The sequence below is a fragment of the Heterodontus francisci genome, chromosome 4 (genome assembly GCF_036365525.1).
Source record: "Heterodontus francisci isolate sHetFra1 chromosome 4, sHetFra1.hap1, whole genome shotgun sequence".
Taxonomy (NCBI): domain Eukaryota; kingdom Metazoa; phylum Chordata; class Chondrichthyes; order Heterodontiformes; family Heterodontidae; genus Heterodontus; species Heterodontus francisci.
Window position 1 is genome coordinate 119,884,463 of NC_090374.1, and position 23,521 is coordinate 119,907,983.

Below are 23,521 nucleotides of genomic sequence, written 5' to 3' on the forward strand. Positions count from 1 at the left end.
ATAAATCCACGTTGACTCTGCCCAATCATATCATTATTTTCTAAGTGTCCAGTTATCTCATCCTTTATAACAGATTCTAAGACTTTCCCTACTACGGATGTCAAACCAACAGGTCTGTAGTTCTCCCTTTTCTCTCTCGCTCCCTTCATAAATAGTGGGATTACATTTGCTACTTTCCAGTCTGCAGGAATCCTTCCAGAATCTATAAGAGTTTTGAAAGATAACCACCAATGCATCCATTATCTCTATACCCCACTCCTTCAATACTCTGGGATGTAGCTCATCTGGTCCAGGGGATTTATCAACATGCAATCCAATTAATTTTTTTGAGTACTACCTCTGTATTGATACTAATTTCTTTCAGTTCCTCATTTTTGCAAGTGCCTTGGTTCCCTAGTATTTCTGGGAGATTTTCTGTGTCTTCCTCTGTGAAGAAAGACACAAAGTAATTGTTTAGTCTGTCCACTATTTCCTCATTCTCCACCACAAACTCTCCTGTCTCCCCCTGCAATGGACCCACATTCGTCCTTGCTAATCTTGTCCTTTTCACATACCTAAAGAAGCTTCTACAGTCATAGCTTGCATTCATAATCCCTTTCTTCATCAGTTTCTTGGATTTTAAATTGCTCCCAATACTCGCGGCTACCACTTGTTCTGGCGACCTTACAAGCCACTTCTTTTGACCTAATGCAATCTTTAGCTTCTTTTATTAGCCACAGTTGATTCACCTTTCCTGTTGGGTTTTTGTGTCTTAGAGGAATGTATATTTGTTGTAGACAGGGAGAAACTGTTTCCATTGGCTGGAAGATAGCCATTGACTATCTACTGTCAAATCGTTTAATGTATTTTCCCAATCCATCATAGCCAACTTGCCCCATATACCTTCAGAGTTTCCCTTGCTCAGATTTAAGACCCTAGTTTCAAACTTAATGTAAAATTCTATCATACTGTGCTCACTATTTCCTAATGGCTTATTTATAATAAGGTTATTAATTGGCCCTTTCTCATTACATAATACTAAAGCTAAAATAGCCTGATCCCTAGATGGTTCTTCAACACACTGCTCCAGAAACCCATCTCATACACACTCCAGGAATTAATCCTGTGAATTTCCTACGAAACAGAGTTCCAGTTCAACCATCTACTCTGAAGTGTCAATCCACTCCCAAATGTGGGTATCCCCACGGTGTATTTTTACCCCTTAAAAGAAAATAGTTCTTAGAATTGCAATGTAATGAAGGCAAATGCACTCCACAATCACACACCAATATACAGAGAGAAATTAATATTTTGGCATGCACGTGTACCTATTTTATAAATCACAATCATTAGTGCATAAGGAGGCCATTCAGCCCATCGTGTCCGCACTGGCTCGCTGCAAGAGCAATTCCCTCAGTTCCATTCCCCTGCCTTCTCCCCATAACCCTGTACATTTTTCCTTTTCATATAACTGTCTAATACAGAATCAAATAAGGAAGTGTGAAGTGATGCATTTTGGATGGACAAAATAAAGACAATATAAACTAAACTGGTACAATTGGTACAAACAGATCTGTGGCTCACATACACAAAGCTCCGAAGGTGACAGGACAAGTTTAAAAGTGCAAACAGGATCCTAGGTTTTTATAAGGAATGAAATACACAAGCAAGGAAGTTTTGCTGAAGCATTGTAAAACCTGGTTAGGCTCCAACTGGAGTATTACATCCAATTCTGGGCACCACACTTCAGGAAGAATGTCAAGGTCTCAGAGCAGATGCAAAGGAAATTTACTAGAATGGTACCAGGGATGAGGGACTTCAGTTACTTAGAGAGACTAGAGGGGTTGAGGTTGTTCTCTTTAGAGCAGAGAAGGTTAAGGTAGAGTTAAGAGGTCAAAACTACGAAGAGTTGTGATAGACGTAGGTAGGGAGAAATGGTTTCCATTGGCTGGAAGATTGATAACCAGAGAACACAGATTTAAAGTAACTGCCAAAAGCATCAGAGGGAGATGAGGAGACTTAAAAAAAAAAGCAGGTTATGATGAACTGGAATGCATCGCCTGAAAGGGCGATAGAAGCACATTAAATAGTTACTTTCAAAAGGGAATTGGATAAACACTTGCAAAGGAAACATGTGCAGGGCTATGGAGAAAGAATAAGGGTTTTGGCTAATTGGATAGCTCATTCAAAGAGCAGGCACAGATATGAAGGGTCAGATGGCTTATGTGCTGCAAAAATCTATTCTTCTATAAATAGTGTGACAGAAACATATTAATCTTGGCATATGGAACACTATTTGAACATTTACTGGACACTGAACATAACTTGTTTAAAAAGACCACAGAGCAGTGGCTGAAAACATGGCTGCACATTTGCATTCTGAGAGACAGTTGCCTAGAGAAACAATGGGAGTGCTCCCTGATTCAATTAGCCAGATAGGTTTTGTTAATAGTCATGATCAAAAGTGGTATCATAGAGAGATACAGCACTGAAACAGGCCCTTCGGCCCACCGAGTCTGTGCCAACCATCAACCACCCATCTATACTAATCCTACATTAATCCCATAACCCCTACCACATCCCCTACCTTAATTCTCCTACCACCTACCTACACTAGGGGCAATTTACAATGGCCAATTTAGCTATCAGCCTGCAAGTCTTTGGCTGTGGGAGGAAACCGGAGCACCCGGCGGAAACCCACGCAGTCACAGGGAGAACTTGAAAACTCCACACAGGCAGTACCCAGAACTGAACCCAGGTCACTAGAGCTGTGAGGCTGCGGTGCTAACCACTGCGCCACCCTGAGGTAGTCGAGGTAGCTGTGGAAGTCGGTGGGTTTATAATGGATATTAGTAGACAGCCTATCCCCAGAGATAGAGACAGAGAAGTCGAGGAAGGGAAGTGTCGGAGATGGACCATGTAAAGGTGAGAAAAGGGTGGAAATTAGAAGCAAATTTGATAAAGTTTTCCAGTTCAGTGCAGGAGCAGGAAACGGCACCGATACAGTCATCAAGGTACCGGAAAAAGAGTTGGGGGAGGGTGCCTAAGTAGGACTGGAACAAGGAATGTTCGACATATCCCACAAAAAGACAAACATAACTAGGACCCATGCGGGTACCCATAGCAACACCTTTTACTTGAAGGAAGTGAGTGGAGTTGAAGGAGAAGTTGTTCAATGCGAGAACAAGTTCAGCCAGGCGGAGGAGGGTGGTGGTGGATGGCGACTGGTTGGGCCTCTGTTCAAGGAAGAAGCGGAGAGCCCTCAAACCGTCCTGATGGGGGATGGAGCTGTAGAGAGATTGGACGTCCATAATGAAGAGGCGGCGGTTGGGACCAGGAAATTGGAAATTGTCAAAATGATGTAGGGCGTCAGAAGAGTCACGGATGTAGGTGGGAAGAGACTGGACCAGCGGAGAAAAGTTAGAGTCAAGATAGGAAGAAATAAGTTCAGTGGGGCAGGAGCAGGCTGACACAATGTGTCTGCCGGGATTTTGGGAAGGAGGTAGAAGCGGGCTGTCTGGGGTTGCAGGACTATGAGGTTGGAAGCTGTAGAGGGAAGATTTTGCCTTAGTGGGTAAGGGGGAGGGAGGGAAGCAGAAGAGGCAGCTGAACAGATAGCTTCAATTATAATGACAAAATAGTCCATGAGCCCCTCACACTTATTTGCAGTGATGGTGGAGGAGCTATTTGATAGTAGAGAAGGGAAGCTAGGGTTTACTTTTGTTCTCCAGTATGATCCTGGAATTTTGACCAGTTTTGGCTGAGGAGAGTGAAGCCTAATAGTGCTTGATGTCATCCAGCAAGATCTGGTTATGCATGACTAAACCGGGTATGTGCCAGATATGCGCAAGTCTGCATCTCTTGAGACATTGACAGTCAAAGTGTAAGAGCCAGCACTCCACCCCCTCCACTGAGTGTGTCTGGTAAGCTTTGAAGAATCAATAATCCTCACAGGCAGGTCCTTTCAAACAAAGAACTAGTCACATTTCTAGCCTGCAGGCCAACCTGGGAATTGATTGAATTGTGCCTCTCAGAAAAGTTTTGGAGGTAGACTGCAATTTTGAAGACGAAAGAGGAGCAAGGTCTCTCTCTCTCTCACGAAAAGTTCCAGGGAACCACGGAAGTAATTTAAGCCTCAAGATAGATAACCCCTGCAGCCTTCTGGTACCAGCGAAACAAGTTTGTAAGTGTGCACTGGACCCCAACGAGAACTGCGAGACCTAACTTCAATCAAAGACTTCACAGCACAACTATCAAGCGTAACTGAATTCGATCTACAACTTCAAACCTTCCCCTTTAATTCTTTCTCCTCCTCTATCTGTGTGTGTTTTATCGCATATGCATGCTAGCGTGGTTGTGTCGCGTATTTTTAGTAGTTTTAACTGAGTTAGAGTGTTAAGGTTAATAAACCTGCACCTTCCGTGTTTAAACCTGAGAAAGCTTATCTGATTGGTTCCTTTACAATTACAATTAGTGAGCAAGGACTCACTGAGGTGAAGCTAATAAACACGGTTTTTAAAAGTTACGGTCAAACCAGGAAAGGGGCAAGAGGGGAGCCTGAGATCCCTTCCTCACCTGGTCGTAACAATAGAATTCCAATCCTGTTAAAGTGATTCGGCATTTACTAAATGTGGATAATAGTTATTGCTAATTAGAATGACTCACCGTGATCAACAAACAAGTTGGAACAGCAATGGTTGCAAAAGTACAGACAATTAATGAGTAAAGAATAAGCAATCCTACTCAGACCATAGCTCATTCTTTCTCATTTCCTCTCTTTTACACAGGAAATAAGAATAATTAACTGGGGGATGGCCAACTTCAACGGTGTAAGAATGGAGCTGGGGCAAATAAATTGGAGTCAAAAGCTGGCAGGAAAACTGGTAGATGAACAATAGGCTACCTTCAAAGAGGAGATAGTTCGGGCACAATCAAAGTATATTCCCTCAAAGGGGAAAAGTAAGGCAAACAAATCCAGAGCTCCCTGGATGACAAAAGAGGTAGGGATCAAGATAAAGAAAAAGTGTGCTTATGACAAATGCCAAGTACAAAATACTATTGAGAACCAGGCTAAATATAGAAGGTCCAGAAGGGAAGTGAAAAAGCAAAAAGAGAAGCAAAGAAAGAGCATGAAAAGAGACTTGCAGCTAGCATTAAAGGAAATCCCAAGTATTCTATAGGCATATAAATAGTAAAAGGGTGGTAAAAGGAGGAGTGGAGCCGATCATGAAGGCAGAGGGCATAACTGAGGTATTAAATGAATATTTTCCAACTATCTTTACCAAGGAAGAAGCTGCAACCCAGCCGAAGTTGAAAGGAGGTAAGTCAGACACTAAAAGAGTTCAAACTTGATAAAGAGGAAGTATTAAACAGGCTGTCTGTACCTAAAGAGTATAAAGCACCAGGGCCAGATGAGATGCATCCAAGGGTACAAAGGGAATACTGAGGGAAGTGAGGTTGGAAATCGCAGAGGCGCTGGCCATAATTTTTCAGTCTTCCTTAGACTCAGGGGTGGTGCCAGAGGACAGAAGAATCGAAAACGTTACACCCTTGTTCAAAAAAGGGCGTCAAGATAAGCCCAGCAATGACAGACCAGTCAGTTTAACTTCGGTGGTGGGAAAACATTTAGAAAAAATAATTCAAGACAAAATCAATAGTTACGTGGACAAATGCGAGTTAATTAAGGAAAGCCAGCATGGATTTCTTAATGGAAAATCATGTTTAAATAACTTGCTGGACTTTTTTGAGGAGGTAACAGAGAGGGTTGATGAGGGTAATGCTGTTGATGTGATGTACATGGACTTTCAAAAGGCGTTTGATACAGTGCCACACAACAGACTTGTAGCTCATGGAATAAAAGGGACGGCAGCAACATGGATATGAAATTGGCAAGTGACAGGAAACAAAGAGCAGTAGTTAAAAGATGTTTTTCGGGCTGGAGGAAGGTTTGTAGTGGAGGTCCCCAGGGATCAGTGTTGGGACCCTTACTTTTCCTGATATGTATTCATGACCGGGACAGACCTTGGTGTACAGGGCACAATTTCAAAGTTTGCAGACGATACGAAACTTGGAAGCATTGTGAACTGTGAGGAGGATAGTGTAGAACTTCAAAAGGGCATAAACAGGTTGATGGAATGGGCAGACAGGTGGCAGATGAAGTTCAATGCAGAGAAATGTGAAGTGACTCATTTTGGTAGGAAGAACATAGAGCGACAATATAGAATAAAGGGAACAATTCTAAAGGGGGTGCAGGAGCAGAAGGACCTATGTGTATATGTGCATAAGTCATTGAAAGTGGCAGGACAGGTTGAGAGAGCAGTTCATAAAGCATACAGTATCCTGGCCTTTATTAATAGGGGTATAGAGTACAAGAGTAAGGAGGTTATGCTGGCCTTGTATAAGACACTAGTTCGGCCTCAGCTGGAGTATTGAGTCCCGTTCTGGCTGCCGCACTTGAGGAAAGACACGAGGGCTTTAGAGAGAGAGTACAGAAAAGATTCACGAGAATGGTTCCAGGGATGACGAACTTCAATTAGGAAGATAGATTGGAGAAGGACTGTTTTCCTTGGAAAAGAGAAGGCTAAGAGGTGATTTGATCGAGGTATTCAAAATCATGAGGGGTCTGGACCGAGTAGGTGGAGAGAAACTGTTCCCACTCGTGAAAGGATTGAGAACGAGAGGGCACAGGTTTAAAGTATTTGGTAAGATAAGCAGAAGTGACAAGAGGATAAACTTTTTCACGCAGCAAGTGGTTAAGGCCTAGAATGCGCTGCCTGGAAACGTGGTGGAGGCAGGTTCAATTGTAGCATTCAAAAGGAAATTAGAGAGTTATATGAAAAGGAAGAATGTGCAGGGCTAGGGGAGAAGATGGAGGAATGGAACTGAGGGAACTGCTCTTTCAGAGAGCCAGTGCGGACACGACGAGCCGAATGGCCTCCTTCTGCACTATAATGATTCTGTGAAATAGGAGGCGGCCATTCGGCCCCTGGAGACTGCCCCGCCATTCAACTAGATCATGGCTGATCCTCCACCTTGACACCATTTTCCTGCACTATCCCCATATCCCTTGGTATCTTTAATATGTAGAAATCTATTGATATCTGTCTTGAATTTTTTTTTTTTTGAAGAGATACAGCACTGAAACAGGCCCTTCGGCCCACTGAGTCTGTGCCGACCATCAACCACCCATTTATACTAATCCTATACTAATTCCATATTCCTACCACATCCCCACCAGTCCCTATATTTCCCTACCACCTACCTATCCTAGGGATAATTTATAATGGCCAATTTACCTATCAACCTGCAAGTCTTTGGCATGTGGGAGGAAACCGGAGCACCCGGAGGAAACCCACGCAAACACAGGGAGAACTTGCAAACTCCACACAGGCAGTACCCGGAATTGAACCCAGGTCGCTGGAGCTGTGAGGCTGCGGTGCTAACCACTGCGCCACTGTGCCGCAATGACTGAGCCTCAACAGCCCTCTGGGGAGGAGAATTCCAAAAAATTACCATCCTCTTTTCCTCAATGAAAGTCCTTGCATTTACGTCTGACTTTATGACTGGTGAAGTTATATAATAGGTCGCACAAAGCCTAAAATGGTCATTCTTCAGCAAGTACATCTTTAATGCATTCTCTAATAGATTGATTTTTCATCCCATTCAGCTGCTCTCTTCCATCATGTTCCATGACAAAGATGTAACTGTTTCAAGTCTTGATGAGATTTCATCTGAATATACCAAGAGCTTTAGGCATCTGAATCAATATTCTTTAATTCCAAGTAATGGGGCAGAATGAGACGTAATTAAGCTTTCAGCAAGGTCATTAACTTTTGTAGGGGGTCACAAGCCCACACAAATACTCCAAATTTGAGCACCGCTCAGGAGTTGTGGGTTGTGTATAATAGTTTACCACATGATAAGCTCCCTATTTCAAATATACTAGCCTGGACAATAATTCTACCGAAATAAAAACCTCAAAGCTGTCTCACTATAACTGCTGTGATAATCACATCACTGACTGAACTACAAGGTAAGATAGGAACAGCAACAAACTCCAGTCCTGGCAATATCCTGGAGCAGCAATGACAACGACTGGAAGCAGAGATAGACAAAGTAACAGATCTACTCAAGGCTACAAATGTGTGTCACTCAGTATACTTTGCACCCATTATTTACAAGTACCACTAGCTTTGAGCAATTATTCCAAAGGGTAGTTGATTGCTGTGTGAGCACACAAATACATAAACATTTTGGTACTTTTCCTTTTATTGTAAACTTATTTTCATTTCTTCTAAACTCAAATCTTCTTTGCTATCTATGCATATGCACAGATTTTCACTTTTCTAGATTCTGCAAGGCATTTAACAGCAGACATCATAAGCCATCAGCAGCAGCAATGCAAGGCAGACGGGTTGGGCCAAAGGGCCTGTTTCTGTGCTGTATAACCCTATGACTCTATATATCTGGAGTTTCCAATTCAGATAAATATATTTGAGTAGAAGAATAGATATAGAGAGAAAGAAAAAGTAAGAGTGAGAGTATCCCCAAGGTTTTGAACAGGAATACATAAAATTTGTAAATAAATGGTGTTTTTACCAGTAACTTGTTCTGATCAGTTGTTTCAGTATTTCTGTTTTCAGGCTGGACCTTTGAGGCCTCCTCAAGCCTCTTGTTTAGCTCCTTAATCTGCTCTTCATACAGCTCTTTCTGATCATTTATTTGGTTACTGCACTGAGTACTGAATAGTCAAATAAAAAGAAGTTAATAAATTTTGCTTGAAATTGTTGCTGAATTTTCTTTTTACGTGGCTATTGTGTCTTGGGAATAAACAAAGTCTAACTTTTTGGGCGACAGGTCATAGCTCCTAGACATTATATACATTGATGGCAGAAGCAATAGCACCTTAGTGACTGGTAACCATTTGCACCATAAGAAAGAAAAGTCCCTCAAGATTGTCCCTGTAAAGTTTTCAACAATTATTAATGCTCTCCCAGGAGAAGGGAAGGGTTTCAAGCATAAGCCAATGGATTATTAAACTTTGTACAAATAATGCATTCTGGATATAATTCTTTCATTTTAGGACCTAGACCAGTTCATCAAAAAAAATCGCAAGAATATCAAGATTAAATTCCATGGAAACACATTTTATTAAAATAAGTAACCTACTATGGAGCAGAGCATCATAATTAGGTTCTTGGGTTTTTAAATTCACAACAGCATTTTGAAGTCAGTTAATGTTGGAATACTAGCACTTAAGAAAAGCAAAATATTCTCACCAGAACCTCTCCATGAGTCACTCTAATTTAAAGAAAAGCTCCACCTGCATGAGTGACTCAGCCACAACCAAGAGACAGGTCATATTTCCTTCTCAAGTGAACTGTGAGTCTACTATGTTAAGATACAGATGCCACAAAAAAGCCTGGCTACCCGACGACACGTGTCGGGTTCGGGTCAGGTCAAATATCGGAGTCCAGCATTCGGGCTCGGGTCAGGCTGGACACTGCTTCCGGGAAGTCACTGGATCAGGCTTACCCATAATTCCCCACAACTCCAGCTGCCAGAACAGATGAAGGAGATTTGTGTCAGGTCGGACACCAAAAAAAAAAAAATGAAACGGATCGGGCTGGATTCGGGTTGGCTGTGGTCAGATCAGACCCGGGAGTGGTTTTAATTTTATACCCGAGCCAGGCTTTATGCCACAATACCAAAGTCATTAAAAAGTTCTGAATTCCTGTGGAGATGCCGCATAGATTCAAAACTCCTAAGATCTTTATTTCATCAGAGTTTTGATGTGCAAATACTGCTGTAAAACAATACCACTTTGACATGAACTCACAGACACTTGCAATCACTGACGCATGCTAAATTTAAAAATCCATTACTTGGGATGGTCCCAGACAGACATCCCTTTCTGGGATAAAAGTAAATATAAAAAATGATGCTCAGAATTTCACATGTGCCATAGCGCATGTGGTATAAATTAGACCTCATGTCCATTATCTGCAAGCAGTACCTCAAAAAAGACAGTGATTTTAGAGAACACATGTTATGGAAAGAAAATGAAAAGACTACATCTTCACAGATGCAAATATTCAATGTAGTTGAGATTAATCCCATAATTCTATGAGAGTAAATGGGGAAGGATTTTCTTAGTTCATGCTCATTAAATTTGTACCATTAGGCTCTTTGACACAGCAAATGGCAAGCAGCAAGCTCATGAAATCTGCAGTCGACAAGACCTATTTAAGCCTGGCATAAATTTTCCGGATGCCTTCTGTGAAGCACTTTGGGATGTTTATCCACATAATAGAAGCTGTTATTTCTAATGCTACAAGTCAATACCGATTCATTTTTATCTTGCAAACTTTTGAACAGTAGTACTGGAGAGTTCACATACTTACATGTCATAGGTTAATTTTTTCTGCAGCTCCTGCAACTTTTGATTTAAAAGGCCATACCCCTTTTGCAACTCTTGAAATTGCTCTGGAATAAAAAAGGAAAACATCTGTCAAAAATGCAGCCAACAAGGAAGCCAGATATCAATGAGTTGATTATTTATCTTTAACAAATTACATATTGTTATTCACACAGGCTGCGATACCCACTCTATCTCATCACTACCACCTCTCTCGACAACTCCACTGTTGCTAAATTATCAGACTGCTTATCCAACATCCAGCACTGGACAAGCAGAGATTAAATATTGGGTAAACTGGAGCTACTGTTTTCGGTCCTCGCTCCGAACTGCATTCCCTAACCACTGACTCCATCCCTTTCCCTGGCAACTGTCAGGAACTAAACGAGACTGTTCAACAGGCTTGGTGTCATATTTGACACCAAGATGAGCTTCCAACCACATCTTCGCACCATCGCTAAGGCGCCTATTTCTGCTTCTGTAACATCGCCCGACTGTGCCCCTGCCTCACCTCACCTGCTGCTGAAACCCTCATTCATGCCTTTGTTACCTCTAGATTTAATAATTCCAATGCACTCTTGGCTGGTTTCCCACATTCTACCCTCCATAAACTTGAGGTCATCTAAAACTCTGCTGCCCATTTCCTAACTCGTACCAAGTCCCATTCACCTATCATCTTTGTGCTCGCTGACATACATTAGCTCCCGGTCAAGCAACATCTCAATTTTAAAGTTCTCATCCTTGTTTTCAAATCTCCTCCAGACCCACAACCCTCCAAAATATATGCACTCATCTAATTATGGCATCTTGAGAATCCCTAATATTAATCACTCCAGCCTTCAGCTGCCTAAACCCCAAGCTTTGGAATTCCCTCCCTACACCTCTCCACCTTAAAGCCTAACTATTTGACCAAGCTTTTGGTGATATGACATAACATCTTGGTGTCATATTTTGTTTAATAATGCTCCTGTGAAGTGCCTTGAGATATTTTATTACATTAAAAGACACTGTATAAATGCAAGCAGCAGTTGCTTATTTTGTTAAAATAATGTTAAACCACTTTGCTCCTAACCACTCAAAGTTCAATTTTATTATGGCAAAACTTAATTAATGGGGATGCTAGGGTAAAGGCCTGCTACCCGACCCGAACCTGACATGTGTTGGGTTTGGGTCGGGTCGCACTTCCGTGTCCGGCATTTGGGCTCCAGTCAGGTCGGGCCGGATCGGAGATGCTTTACCACCACCTCAGGTAAGTGACTTTAATGTTAATTTATTTTTTGGACTTTAAAGGTGGTTTTGCTAGTTATTTTAAGCTTGTGCAGGTAAGGAACAGAGTGAAAAATGGAAGGTAGGTTAACTGATGGTCGGGTCAGGTCGGGCACGGGAAAAAATGTAAGGCCTCGGGCTGGGTCGGGTCTCATTGGAAGACACGAGCAGGCCTTTATGCTAGGGCACAAGACAAACAGAGGTCATGTTTTCACTCTACAGCTGTTCTCCAGCCTGTAAAACCACCAAATATTGAAGAGCTTGTGCTCATTTTGACAATGACAGATGTCGGATAGGTCAAGGACCTCAGATGAAGCAAATACAAGTGGACTCAAAGCCACACAATATTCCTAGATGGGACTGTGCTTATAGTAAATAGTTAATTACGAAATTCATTCATGAAGCCACAGACTCCTCCTCTTCCTTAAGATAAGGGACAAAGGTTCACCAAAAAAAAATGAAAGGGGAAAACCACAAATTATCAACTTACTTTTTGATTCTATTGTGAATGCTGCTGCATCGCAGCATTTTAAAAATGTATTAATTTGTGACTTAATCATTCAATATAGCTTAGATATCCAATCTATTCTGACATGAGTCACTGTTATAAAGTTTTTTAGAATATTACAGCGCAGTACAGGCCCTTCGGCCCTCGATGTTGCACCGACCTGTGAAACCATCTGACCTACACTATTCCATTTTCATCCATATGTCTATCCAATGACCACTTAAATGCCCTTAAAGTTGGCGAGTCTACTACTGCTGCAGGCAGGGCGTTCCACGCCTCAACTACTCTCTGAGTAAAGAAACTACCTCTGACATCTGTCCTATATCTATCACCCCTCAACTTAAAGCTATGTCCCCTCGTGTTTGCCATCACCATCCGAGGAAAAAGACTCTCACTATCCACCCTATCTAACCCTCTGATTATCTTATGTCTCTATTAAGTCACCTCTCCTCCTCCTTCTCTCCAACGAAAACAACCTCAAGTCCCTCAGCCTTTCCTTGTAAGACCTTCCCTCCATACCAGGCAACATCCTAGTAAATCTCCTCTGCACCCTTTCCAAAGCTTCCACATCCTTCCTATAATGCGGTGACCAGAACTGCACGCAATACTCCAGGTGCAGTCTCACCAGAGTTTTGTACAGCTGCAGCATGACCTCGTGGCTCCGAAACTCGATCCCCCTACTAATAAAAGCTAACACACCATATGCCTTCTTAACAGCCCTATTAACCTGGGTAGCAACCTTCAGGGATTTATGTACCTGGACACCAAGATCTCTCTGTTCATCTACACTACCAAGAATCTTCCCATTAGCCCAGTACTCTGCATTCCTGTTACTCCTTCCAAAGTGAATCACCTCACACTTTTCCACATTAAACTCCATTTGCCATCTCTCAGCCCAGCTCTGCAGCCTATCTATGTCCCTCTGTACCCTACAACATCCTTCGGCACTATCCACAACTCCACCAACCTTAGTGTCATCCGCAAATTTACTAACCCACCCTTCTACACCCTCATCCAGGTCATTTATAAAAATGACAAACAGCAGTGGCCCCAAAACAGATCCTTGCGGTACACCACTAGTAACTAAACTCCAGGATGAACATTTGCCATCAACCACCACCCTCTGTCTTCTTTCAGCTAGCCAATTTCTGATCCAAAGCTCTAAATCACCTTCAACCCCATACTTACGTATTTTCTGCAATAGCCTACCGTGGGGAACCTTATCAAACGCCTTACTGAAATCCATATACACCACATCCACTGCTTTACCCTCATCCACCTGTTTGGTCACCTTCTCGAAAAACTCAATAAGGTTTGTGAGGCACGACCTACCCTTCACAAAACCGTGCTGACTATCGCTAATGAACGTATTCTTTTCTAGATGATTATAAATCCTGTCTCATAACCTTTTCCAACATTTTACCCACAACCGAAGTAAGGCTCACAGGTCTATAATTACCAGCTTTATTAAAAAGCTTTTATAAAAAAGGTTAACAATTTGTCCAACACTCTTGGCTCCTGAATTGTCAAGTTTGCCTTAGTTATTTTTAAAAGTCAAAGCGAGATACAATTTTACGAAAGTTTTGTTAAGAAATAACTATCTATTTGTTGATAGTAATTAATTAGGGCATATTGCTCATTTAGAAAGGATATGGTGAAATACACCACCAGAATGTTCTGGTGTTTGCCTATTTTTAATATACCCATTTAGTTAGCTAGTGCTGCTATTTAAGCAGTCTTTTTTGCACACCCCACACAAAAAGGCATATTGTTTTTAAAATAAAAAGCTAAATAAAAATTTAAGATTCTTGCATACATAAAATCCTGACTACCACTACCAGTCAAATGGAATTCATTTATCAACTTCAACCATGCTACTGAAATTCTGTTTCAAAATCTAAGAGAAATGTGTTAATTAGTAATCAAGAACAATATCATTCTGAATATTACACATTATGTACAAAGTATACCTTTACCTTGCAATGTTTGTATAATCTTTGTGCTACTGGTAATGTTCTTATTCAGAATCTCCTTTAAAAAAAAAGGATTTTTATACAAGTTAGAAACTTGAAAACACTGCTTGCTACTCAATACGTTTACAAAATCTGTTCATTATGGTTTTATTATTTGCAATCCAGTTGCCAAACAAAGTGGAACCTTCTTACTACATCATTCGCTCGTTGGTGTCATCTTCTTCCCAGCAGGTTGACTACCATGGATCTTCACCTCGGTCTACCTTGTGCTACCCAATTATTATATTACTATATAAACAGTGACAAAAGCTTATTTCCTAGGACATTGTATCTCCAAAATGAAATGGATTTGCTATATGCCGGGTAATTGTGCAGTATAGTTAAGGCAGCAAAATTAAAACCTGCTCTATTTGTTCACTAAAAATTTTACCTCCTTTTCAATTCTAAGTCTGGATCTCCAAATCAATCTACTTGTTCACTTTCTCACATTTATAGAGAAGAACACTGACTAATGAGACCTGACCCAAGCCTGACAGAACCCCATACGAGCCCGACCCGGTCAGAGTCCATTTTTTCCTGCGCCCAAACCAACCCTCCGTTAACTTACCTGCAATTTTTCACTTTGTTCCTTACCTGCACAAGCTTAAAATAACTGTAGCAAAACCACCTTTAAAAGCCAAAAAGTAAATTAATATTAAAGTCACTTACCTGAGGTGGTGACAGAGCGTGTCCGATCCAGCCCGACCGACCCGAGCCCAAATGCCAGACCCGGAAGTGCGACCCGACCCGAACCCGACACGTCGTCGGGTCCAGTCAGGTTCGTGTCGGGTAGCAGGCCTGTAGCACTGACCTCCTGTGTAAGGCAAATCCCAAAACTAAAATAACAGAAAGTGCACTAAATACTCAGCAGGTCCGGCAGCATCTGTGGAGAGAAGCAGAGTTAACCTCTCCACAGATGCTGCCAGACCTGCTGAGTATTTCCAGCACTTCCTGTTTTTATTGCAGATTTCCAGTATCTGCAGTGTTTTGCTTTTATTTTAGTGCCCCAAAACTAAATCCCACTGCTCTGTACATATGCAATTGCTAAGCCTTTGAACGCAGCACATCTACAGCAAGTAGGCTTATCCGGAAATGCAATCCTGAGCCAATCTCGCATATCACCATGCCAGTGTTGGGCTGCAAGAGAACTGAGTGGGCTCAACATGTTTACAAAGCTGACTAAGGAACAAAGTAGTAGGCTGGGAGACCCAGGAAAATCTGGAATGAGAACAGCAAGTGCCGGAACTACTCAGCAGGTCTGGCAGCATCTGTGCAGAGAGAAACAGTTAACATTTCAGGTCTGTACCCATCATCAGGACTAGCAAAAGTTAGAAATGTAACAGTCTTTGAGCAAGTGAAAGGGGAAAATGTGGGGGGGTGGTGGGAAAGAAGAGACGGAAGGTCTGTGATAGGATGGAGAGGTGGGAAGAGATTAAAGGACAGAGATGTTTGGTAGTACAGATCTTGAGTATTGCTGAAAATAGAGACATGTTGCCGAAGCTTTTCGTCTTCCACTCATCAGGACAATACGCAAGAATAACCAATGCAAGGGAAAACAACTTGAACTTTTTTTTCCTTTCATGGGATGTGGGCATCACTGGCTAAGCCAGCATTTATTACCCATCCCTAATCGACCTTGAGAAGGTGGTGGTGAGCTGCCTTCTTGAACTGCTGCAGTCCATTTGGGGTAAGTACACCCACAGTGCTGTTAGGGAGGGAGTTCCAGGATTTTGACCCAGTGACAGTGAAGGAACGGTGATATAGTTCCAAGTCAGGATGGTGTGTGGCTTGGAGGGGAACCTGCAGGTGGTGGTGTTCCCATGCATCTGCTGCCCTTGTCCTTCTAGGCGGTAGAGGTCACAAGTTTGGAAGGTGCTGTTGAAGAAGCCTTGATGAGTTGCTGCAGTGCATCTTGTAGATGGTACACACTGCTGCCACTGTGCATCAGTGGTGGAGAGAGTGAATGTTTGTGGATGGGGTGCCAATCAAGCGGGCTGCTTTGTCCTGGATGGTGTTGAGCTTCTCGAGTGTTGTTGGAGCTGCACCCATCCAGGCAAGTGGAGAGTATTCCATCACACTCCTGACTTTTGCCTTGTAGATGGTGGACAATCTTTGGGGAGTCAGGAGGGGAGATACTCACCGCAGGGTTCCTAGCCTCTGACCTGCTCTTGCAGCCATGGTATTTACATGGCTACTCCAGTTCAGTTTCTGGTCAATGGTAACACCCAGAATGTTGATAGTGGGGGATTCAGCAATAGTAATGCCATTGAATGTCAAGGGGAGATGGTTAGATTCTCTCTTGTTGGAGATGGTCATTGCCTGGCACTTATGTGGCACGAATGTTACGTGCATGGGAAGAGAGTGCTGATTGGTAGAGGCATTGACAGAGAATACACCAGTTTACAGTGACTGACAGTTAACTGCCAAGCTTTGTTTGACATTTAAACTAGGCAGCTTGACTCTGATTGGTCGAGGTATTGCCAAGGAATAAACCAGCGAATGGCTGTCACTTATTTTGTTCAGCTGAAAGAGGCACAATGTTTGTACATATTCTGTCTGCAAAGAACAGGGCCCTGTGTATTAATATGTGTAGCTTCCAGTATGTGCAAATGCTGCACTCTGCGAACCCAACTGACAACCATAAATTGGTTGTCAGCATAATTCTTAGCACACTGAGGATTATTTAGCAAATGTTGTCCAATCGCGGAATCACATCTAACGTTGGACACTGTGATTTGAGTTTTGCAAGCACGGGATGGTTGGGTACGGCCTGTACCGTGCCTGTTGCGAAAACAGCAAAAGGGACATGTTGTCTTTGGGACGTACACCCTATATACCCAGCATCACACTGGCATTGAAATTCATATATCACATTGCTCATTCGGGTGACAGACAGGACATCTTTTTGGCTTGACAGCAGCATCCTGTTAATGGCAAACACCACACGTGTAGCTACTGCATAGTAGGTGAAACAGCTAGCTTTACCTGTTGCTCAAATTTTTGGGATACTGTAATTTGAGGTAGACTGGGCACTTTTCAGGGCTGAAATTGAAGATCAAAATCAGAGATGTCATGGAACAGAATGCAAATGGAATGCTAAATAGTTGTAGTGAGACACAAAGCATGAGTCTAGACAGAATGTTAATGGCAAAATAATGAACAGCTCGGTCCGAAAGCAAAAACATGAAAAACAAGTTTAAGACTAGCACATGGAAAAAAATTAAGAGAAAATATATAAAAACAAAAAATGACAGAGCTCTCCCCCCTCCCCCTTTCACTAAGACTGTTGCATTTCTAACTTTTATACTACACTCTTACCACCAATGCCAGGGCAATTTCAGAAGCAACCCAATAATCTAAACAATCACCAGAACCCTCCTCAGAAAGGCAGGAGAAAGCTGGGTGTTGCCAATAAATTAAACTGCTCCCACCAATGATACCTGAATACAAAATTCTTATTTAGGTTTGTGGAAAAAGTAACAATAAAACTTGCCTTACAGTGGTTAATCCTTTCACAACACATGGAGATGGCCAGTTTATTGACCCCTAAGCAGCAAGCACTTTAATCAGACAAGAACCCTTATAGAAACATTGAAAAATAGGAGCAGGAGTAGGCCGTTTGGCCCTTCGAGCCTGCACTGCCATTCAATACAATCATGGCTGATCATCCAAACTTAGTAACCTGTTCCCGCTTTCTCCCCATATCCCTTGATCCCATTAGCCCTACGAACTATATCTAACTCTTTCTTGAATATATTTAATGATTTGGCCTCAACTGCTTTCTTTGGTAGAGAATTCCACAGGTTCACCACTCTCTGGGTGAAGAAATCTCTCCTCATCTCAGTCCTAAATGGCTTACCCTTTATCCTTAGACTGTGACCCCTGGTCCTGGACTCCCCCACCATCGGGAACATCCTTCCTGGATCGAGTCTGTCCAGTCCTGTTAGTATTTTGTAGGTTTCTATGAGATCTCCTCTCATTCTTCTAAACTCTAGCGAATACAAGCCTAATCGACCCAATCTCTCTTCAAAAGTCAGTCCTGCCATCCCAGGAATCAGTCTGGTAAACCTTTGCTGCACTCCCTCCACAGCAAGAACATCCTTCCTCAGATAAGGAGATCAAAACTGCACACAATACTCCAGATGTGGTCTCACCAAGACCCTGTATAATTGTAGCAAGACATCCTTGCTCCTGTACGCAAATCCTCTCGCTATGAAGGCCAACATACCATTTGCCTTCTAAACTGCCTGCTGCACCTGCATGCTTACTTTCAACGACTGGTGCACAAGGATACCCAGGTCTCACTACACCTCCCCCTTTCCCAACCTATCGCCGTTCAGATAATAATCTGCCTTTCTGTTTTTGCCACCAATGTGGATAACCTCACATTTATCCACATTATACTGCATCTGCCATGTATTTGCCCACTCACTCAACCTGTCCAAATCACACTGGAGCTTCTGTGAGGAGGATGCAGAGCTCTCACTCCCACCCAGCTTTGGTGCCGTCTGCAAACTTGGATATATTACATTTAATTCCCTCATCTACATCATCAATATATATTGTGAATAGCTGGGGTCCTAGCACTGAACCCTACGGTACCCTACTAGTCACTGCCTGCCACTCGGAAAAAGACTCATTTATTCCTACTCTTTGTTTCCTGCCTGCCAACCAGTTCTCTATCCATGTCAGTACCTTACCCCCAATCCCATGTGCTTTAATTTTGCACGCTAATCTCTTATGTGGGACCTTACCCAAAGCCTTCCAAAAGTCCAAATACACCACATCCACTGGTTCTCCCTTATCTATTCTACTAGTTACATCCTCAAAATTCCAGTAGATTTGTCAAGCATGAGTTCCCTTTCGTAAATCCATGTTGAATTTGTCCGATCCTGTCATTGTTTTCCAAGTGCTCTGCTATTACATCTTTTATAATGGACTCTAGCATTTTCCCCACTACTGATGCCAGGCTAACCGTTCTATAATTCCCTGTTTTCGCTCTACCTCCTTTTTTAAATAGTGGGGTTACATTAGCTACCCTCCAATCCGTTGGAACTGATCCAGAGTCTATAGAATTTTGAAAAATGACCAGCAATGCAGCTACTATTTCTAGGGCCACTTCCTTAAGTACTCTGGGATGTAGATTATCAGGCCCTGGGGATCTATCGGCCTTCAATCCCAATTTCCCTAACACCATTTCCCTACTAATACTGATTTCATATAGTTCCTCCTCACCAGACCCTATGTTCCCCAACATTTCTGGGAGGTAATCTGTGTTCTCCTTTGTGAAGACAGAACCAAAGAACATATTTAATTGGTCTGCCATTTCTTTGTTCCCCATTCTAAACTGCCCCATTTCTGACTGTAAGGGACCCACATTTGTCTTCACTAATCTTTTTCTCTTCACATATCTATAGAAGCTTGTAGTCAGTTTTTATGTTCTCTGCAAGCTTACTCTCATACTCTATTTTCCCCTTCTTAATCAATCCCTTTACCCTCCTTTGCTGAATTCTTAACTCTCCCCAATCCTCAGGTTTCCTGCTTTTTATGCCATTTTGTATTTCTCCTCCTTGGATCTAATACTATCCCTAATTTCTTTTGTAAGCCATGGTTGAGCCACCCTTCCTGTTTTATTTTAGCACCAGACAGGAATGAACTATTGTTGTCATTCATCCAAGCACTTTTTAAATGCTAGCCATTGCCTATCCACTGTTTAGAAGGGTTAAGTAATGTTCCCCAATCTATCATAGCCAACTCACGCCTCATACCTTCATCATTTCCTTTATTTAGATTCAGGACCCTAGTCTCGGAATCAACTCTCTCATTCTCCATCTTAATGAAGAATTCTATCATGTTATGGTCACTCTTCCCCAAGGGACCCCGCAGAAGATTGTTAACTAACCCTTTCACTTTACACATACCTAGTCTAAGATGGCCTGTTCTCTAGTTGGTTCCTCAACATATTGGTCCAAAAAAACATCATGAAAACTCCAGGAATTCCTCCTCCACAGTATTATTGCTAATTCGGTTTGCCCAATCTATATGTAGATTAAAATCACCCATAATTACAGTTGCACCCTTATTGCATGCGTCTCTAATTTCCTGTTTAATGCCATCCTCTACATCACTACTGCTGTTTGGGGGTCTATATACAACCCCCGACGTTTTCTGCCCCTTCGTGTTTCTTAGCTCCACCCATACAGATTCCACATCAGGATTCTCTGAGCCAATATCCTTCCTCACTATTGTATTGACTTCCTCTTTTACTAACCACTTTTACTCCTCCACCTCCTTTCACTTTTTGCCCGTCCTTCCTAAATATTGAATACCCCTGGACCTTCAGTTCCCATCCTTGGTCGCCCTGCAGCCATGTCTCTGTAATCACAACTATATCGTATCCATTTACATCTATTTGCGCGGATTCCGTGCATTGACAAAAATGCCTTTAGGCATGTCTTTTTAACATTCTTAGTCATTATTTCGCACTATGGCCCCATTTGTTCCTTGCCCTTGATTTCTATGCCTTCCACTTTTGCCTTTTTGTTTCATGTCTTTCATTTCTATCCTTGTTTCCTCCTCCTCAGTCTCCCAACTCAGGTTCCCATCCCCCAGCCATTCTACTTTAAATCCTCCACCAACAGCACTAGCAAACGCTCCTGTGAGGACATCAGTTCCGGTCCTGCCTGGGTGTAACAAGTCCCACCTGTACAGTTCCAACCTTCCCCAGAACCGGTCCCGATGTCCCAAGTATCTAAATCCCTCCCTCCTGCACCATTTCTCCAGCCACGTATTCATCTGGTCTACTCTCCTGTCTCTATACTCAATAAAACATCGCACAGGAAGTAATCCTGAGATTACTACCTTTGAGGTCCTGCTTTTTAATTTATCTCCGAACTTCTTCAATTTATCTTACAAGACCTCATCCCTTTTTATAGGGACAGAGACAGACAGACAGAAAGAGAGAGAGAGAGAGAAGGGAGAGCGAGACAGGGAGAAGGGAGAGCGAGACAGGGAGAAGGGAGAGCGAGACAGGGAGAAGGGAGAGCGAGACAGGGAGAAGGGAGAGCGAGACAGGGAGAAGGGAGAGCGAGAGAGTGGACAGACGAGAGAGAGAGAGAACGAGAGAGTGGACAGACGAGAGAGAGAGAGAAGAGAGAGTGGACAGACGAGAGAGAGAGAGAGAAGAGAGAGTGGACAGACGAGAGAGAGAGAGAAGAGAGAGTGGACAGACGAGAGAGAGAGAGAAGAGAGAGTGGACAGACGAGAGAGAGAGAGAAGAGAGAGTGGACAGACGAGAGAGAGAGAGAAGAGAGAGTGGACAGACGAGAGAGAGAGAGAAGAGAGAGTGGACAGACGAGAGAGAGAGAGAAGAGAGAGTGGACAGACGAGAGAGAGAGAGAAGAGAGAGTGGACAGACGAGAGAGAGAGAGAAGAGAGAGTGGACAGACGAGAGAGAGAGAGAAGAGAGAGTGGACAGACGAGAGAGAGAGAGAAGAGAGAGTGGACAGACGAGAGAGAGAGAGAAGAGAGAGTGGACAGACGAGAGAGAGAGAGAAGAGAGAGTGGACAGACGAGAGAGAGAGTGGACAGACGAGAGAGAGAGTGGACAGACAAAAGAGAGAGTGGACAGACAAAGAGAGAGTGGACAGACAAAAGAGAGAGTGGACAGACAGAGAGAGAGAGAGAAGAGAGAGTGGACAGACAAGAGAGAGAGAGGACAGACAAGAGAGAGACAGAGAGAGTGGACAGACAAGAGAGAGAGAGAGAGGACAGACAAGAGAGAGAGAGAGAGAGAGAGTGGACAGACAAGAGAGAGAGAGAGAAGAGAGAGTGGACAGACAAGAGAGAGAGAGAGTGGACAGACGAGAGAGAGAGAGAGAAGAGAGAGTGGACAGACGAGAGAGAGAGAGAGAAGAGAGAGTGAACAGACGAGAGAGAGAAGAGAGAGTGGACAGACGAGAGAGAGAGAGAGAAGAGAGAGTGGACAGACGAGAGAGAGAGAGAGAAGAGAGAGTGGACAGACGAGAGAGAGAGAGAGAAGAGAGAGTGGACAGACGAGAGAGAGAGAGAGAAGAGAGAGTGGACAGACGAGAGAGAGAGAGAGAAGAGAGAGTGGACAGACGAGAGAGAGAGAGAGAAGAGAGAGTGGACAGACGAGAGAGAGAGAGAGAAGAGAGAGTGGACAGACGAGAGAGAGAGAGAGAAGAGAGAGTGGACAGACGAGAGAGAGAGAGAGAAGAGAGAGTGGACAGACGAGAGAGAGAGAGAGAAGAGAGAGTGGACAGACAAGAGAGAGAGAGAGAGAGTGGACAGACAAGAGAGAGAGAGAGAGAGTGGACAGACAAGAGAGAGAGAGAGAGAGTGGACAGACAAGAGAGAGAGAGAGAGTGGACAGACAAGAGAGAGAGAGAGAGTGGACAGACAAGAGAGAGAGAGAGAGTGGACAGACAAGAGAGAGAGAGAGGAGAGAGAGTGGACAGACAAGAGAGAGAGAGAGAGAAGAGAGAGTGGACAGACAAGAGAGAGAGAGAGTGGACAGACGAGAGAGAGAGAGAGAAGAGAGAGTGGACAGACGAGAGAGAGAGAGAGAAGAGAGAGTGAACAGACGAGAGAGAGAGAGAAGAGAGAGTGGACAGACGAGAGAGAGAGAGAGAGAGAGTGTGGACAGACGAGAGAGAGAGAGAGAGAGAGAGAGAGTGGACAGACAAGAGAGAGAGAGAGTGGACAGACAAGAGAGAGAGAGAGAAGAGAGAGTGGACAGACAAGAGAGAGAGAGAGAGAAGAGAGAGTGGACAGACAAGAGAGAGAGAGAGTGGACAGACAAGAGAGAGAGAAGAGAGTGGACAGACGAGAGAGAGAGAGAGAAGAGAGAGTGGACAGACGAGAGAGAGAGAGAGAAGAGAGAGTGACAGACGAGAGAGAGAGAGAAGAGAGAGTGGACAGACAAGAGAGAGAGAGAGAAGAGAGAGTGGACAGACAAGAGAGAGAGAGAGAGAAGAGAGAGTGGACAGACAAAGAGAGAGAGAGAGAGGACAGACGAAGAGAGAGAGAGAGAAGAGAGAGTGGACAGACGAGAGAGAGAGAGAGAAGAGAGAGTGAACAGACGAGAGAGAGAGAGAAGAGAGGAGTGGACAGACGAGAGAGAGAAGAGAAGAGAGAGTGGACAGACGAGAGAGAGAGAGAAGAGAGAGTGGACAGACGAGAGAGAGAGATAGAGAAGAGAGAGTGGACAGACGAGAGAGAGAGATAGAGAAGAGAGAGTGGACAGACGATAGAGAGAGATAGAGAAGAGAGTGTGGAAGACGAGTGAGAGAGAGAGAGAGAGAGAGAGAGTGGACA

The 23,521-nt window shown here is 43.2% G+C and overlaps 1 protein-coding gene across 3 annotated transcripts in view; it reads right to left on the bottom strand.

Moving 5' to 3' along the window:
• The window catches only part of LOC137369217 (Golgi membrane protein 1-like), a 52,362-nt gene that overhangs the window by 8,100 nt on the left and 20,741 nt on the right, over positions 1–23,521 (bottom strand). For all 3 annotated transcript variants that reach the window (XM_068030059.1, XM_068030060.1, XM_068030061.1), the window contains exons 2-4: positions 14,147–14,201; positions 10,383–10,464; positions 8,578–8,719 (exon numbers count right to left, since the gene is read on the bottom strand). In XM_068030059.1, the coding sequence (XP_067886160.1) occupies positions 8,578–8,719; positions 10,383–10,464; positions 14,147–14,201 (279 nt within the window). The remainder of the gene's footprint in view (positions 1–8,577; positions 8,720–10,382; positions 10,465–14,146; positions 14,202–23,521) is intronic.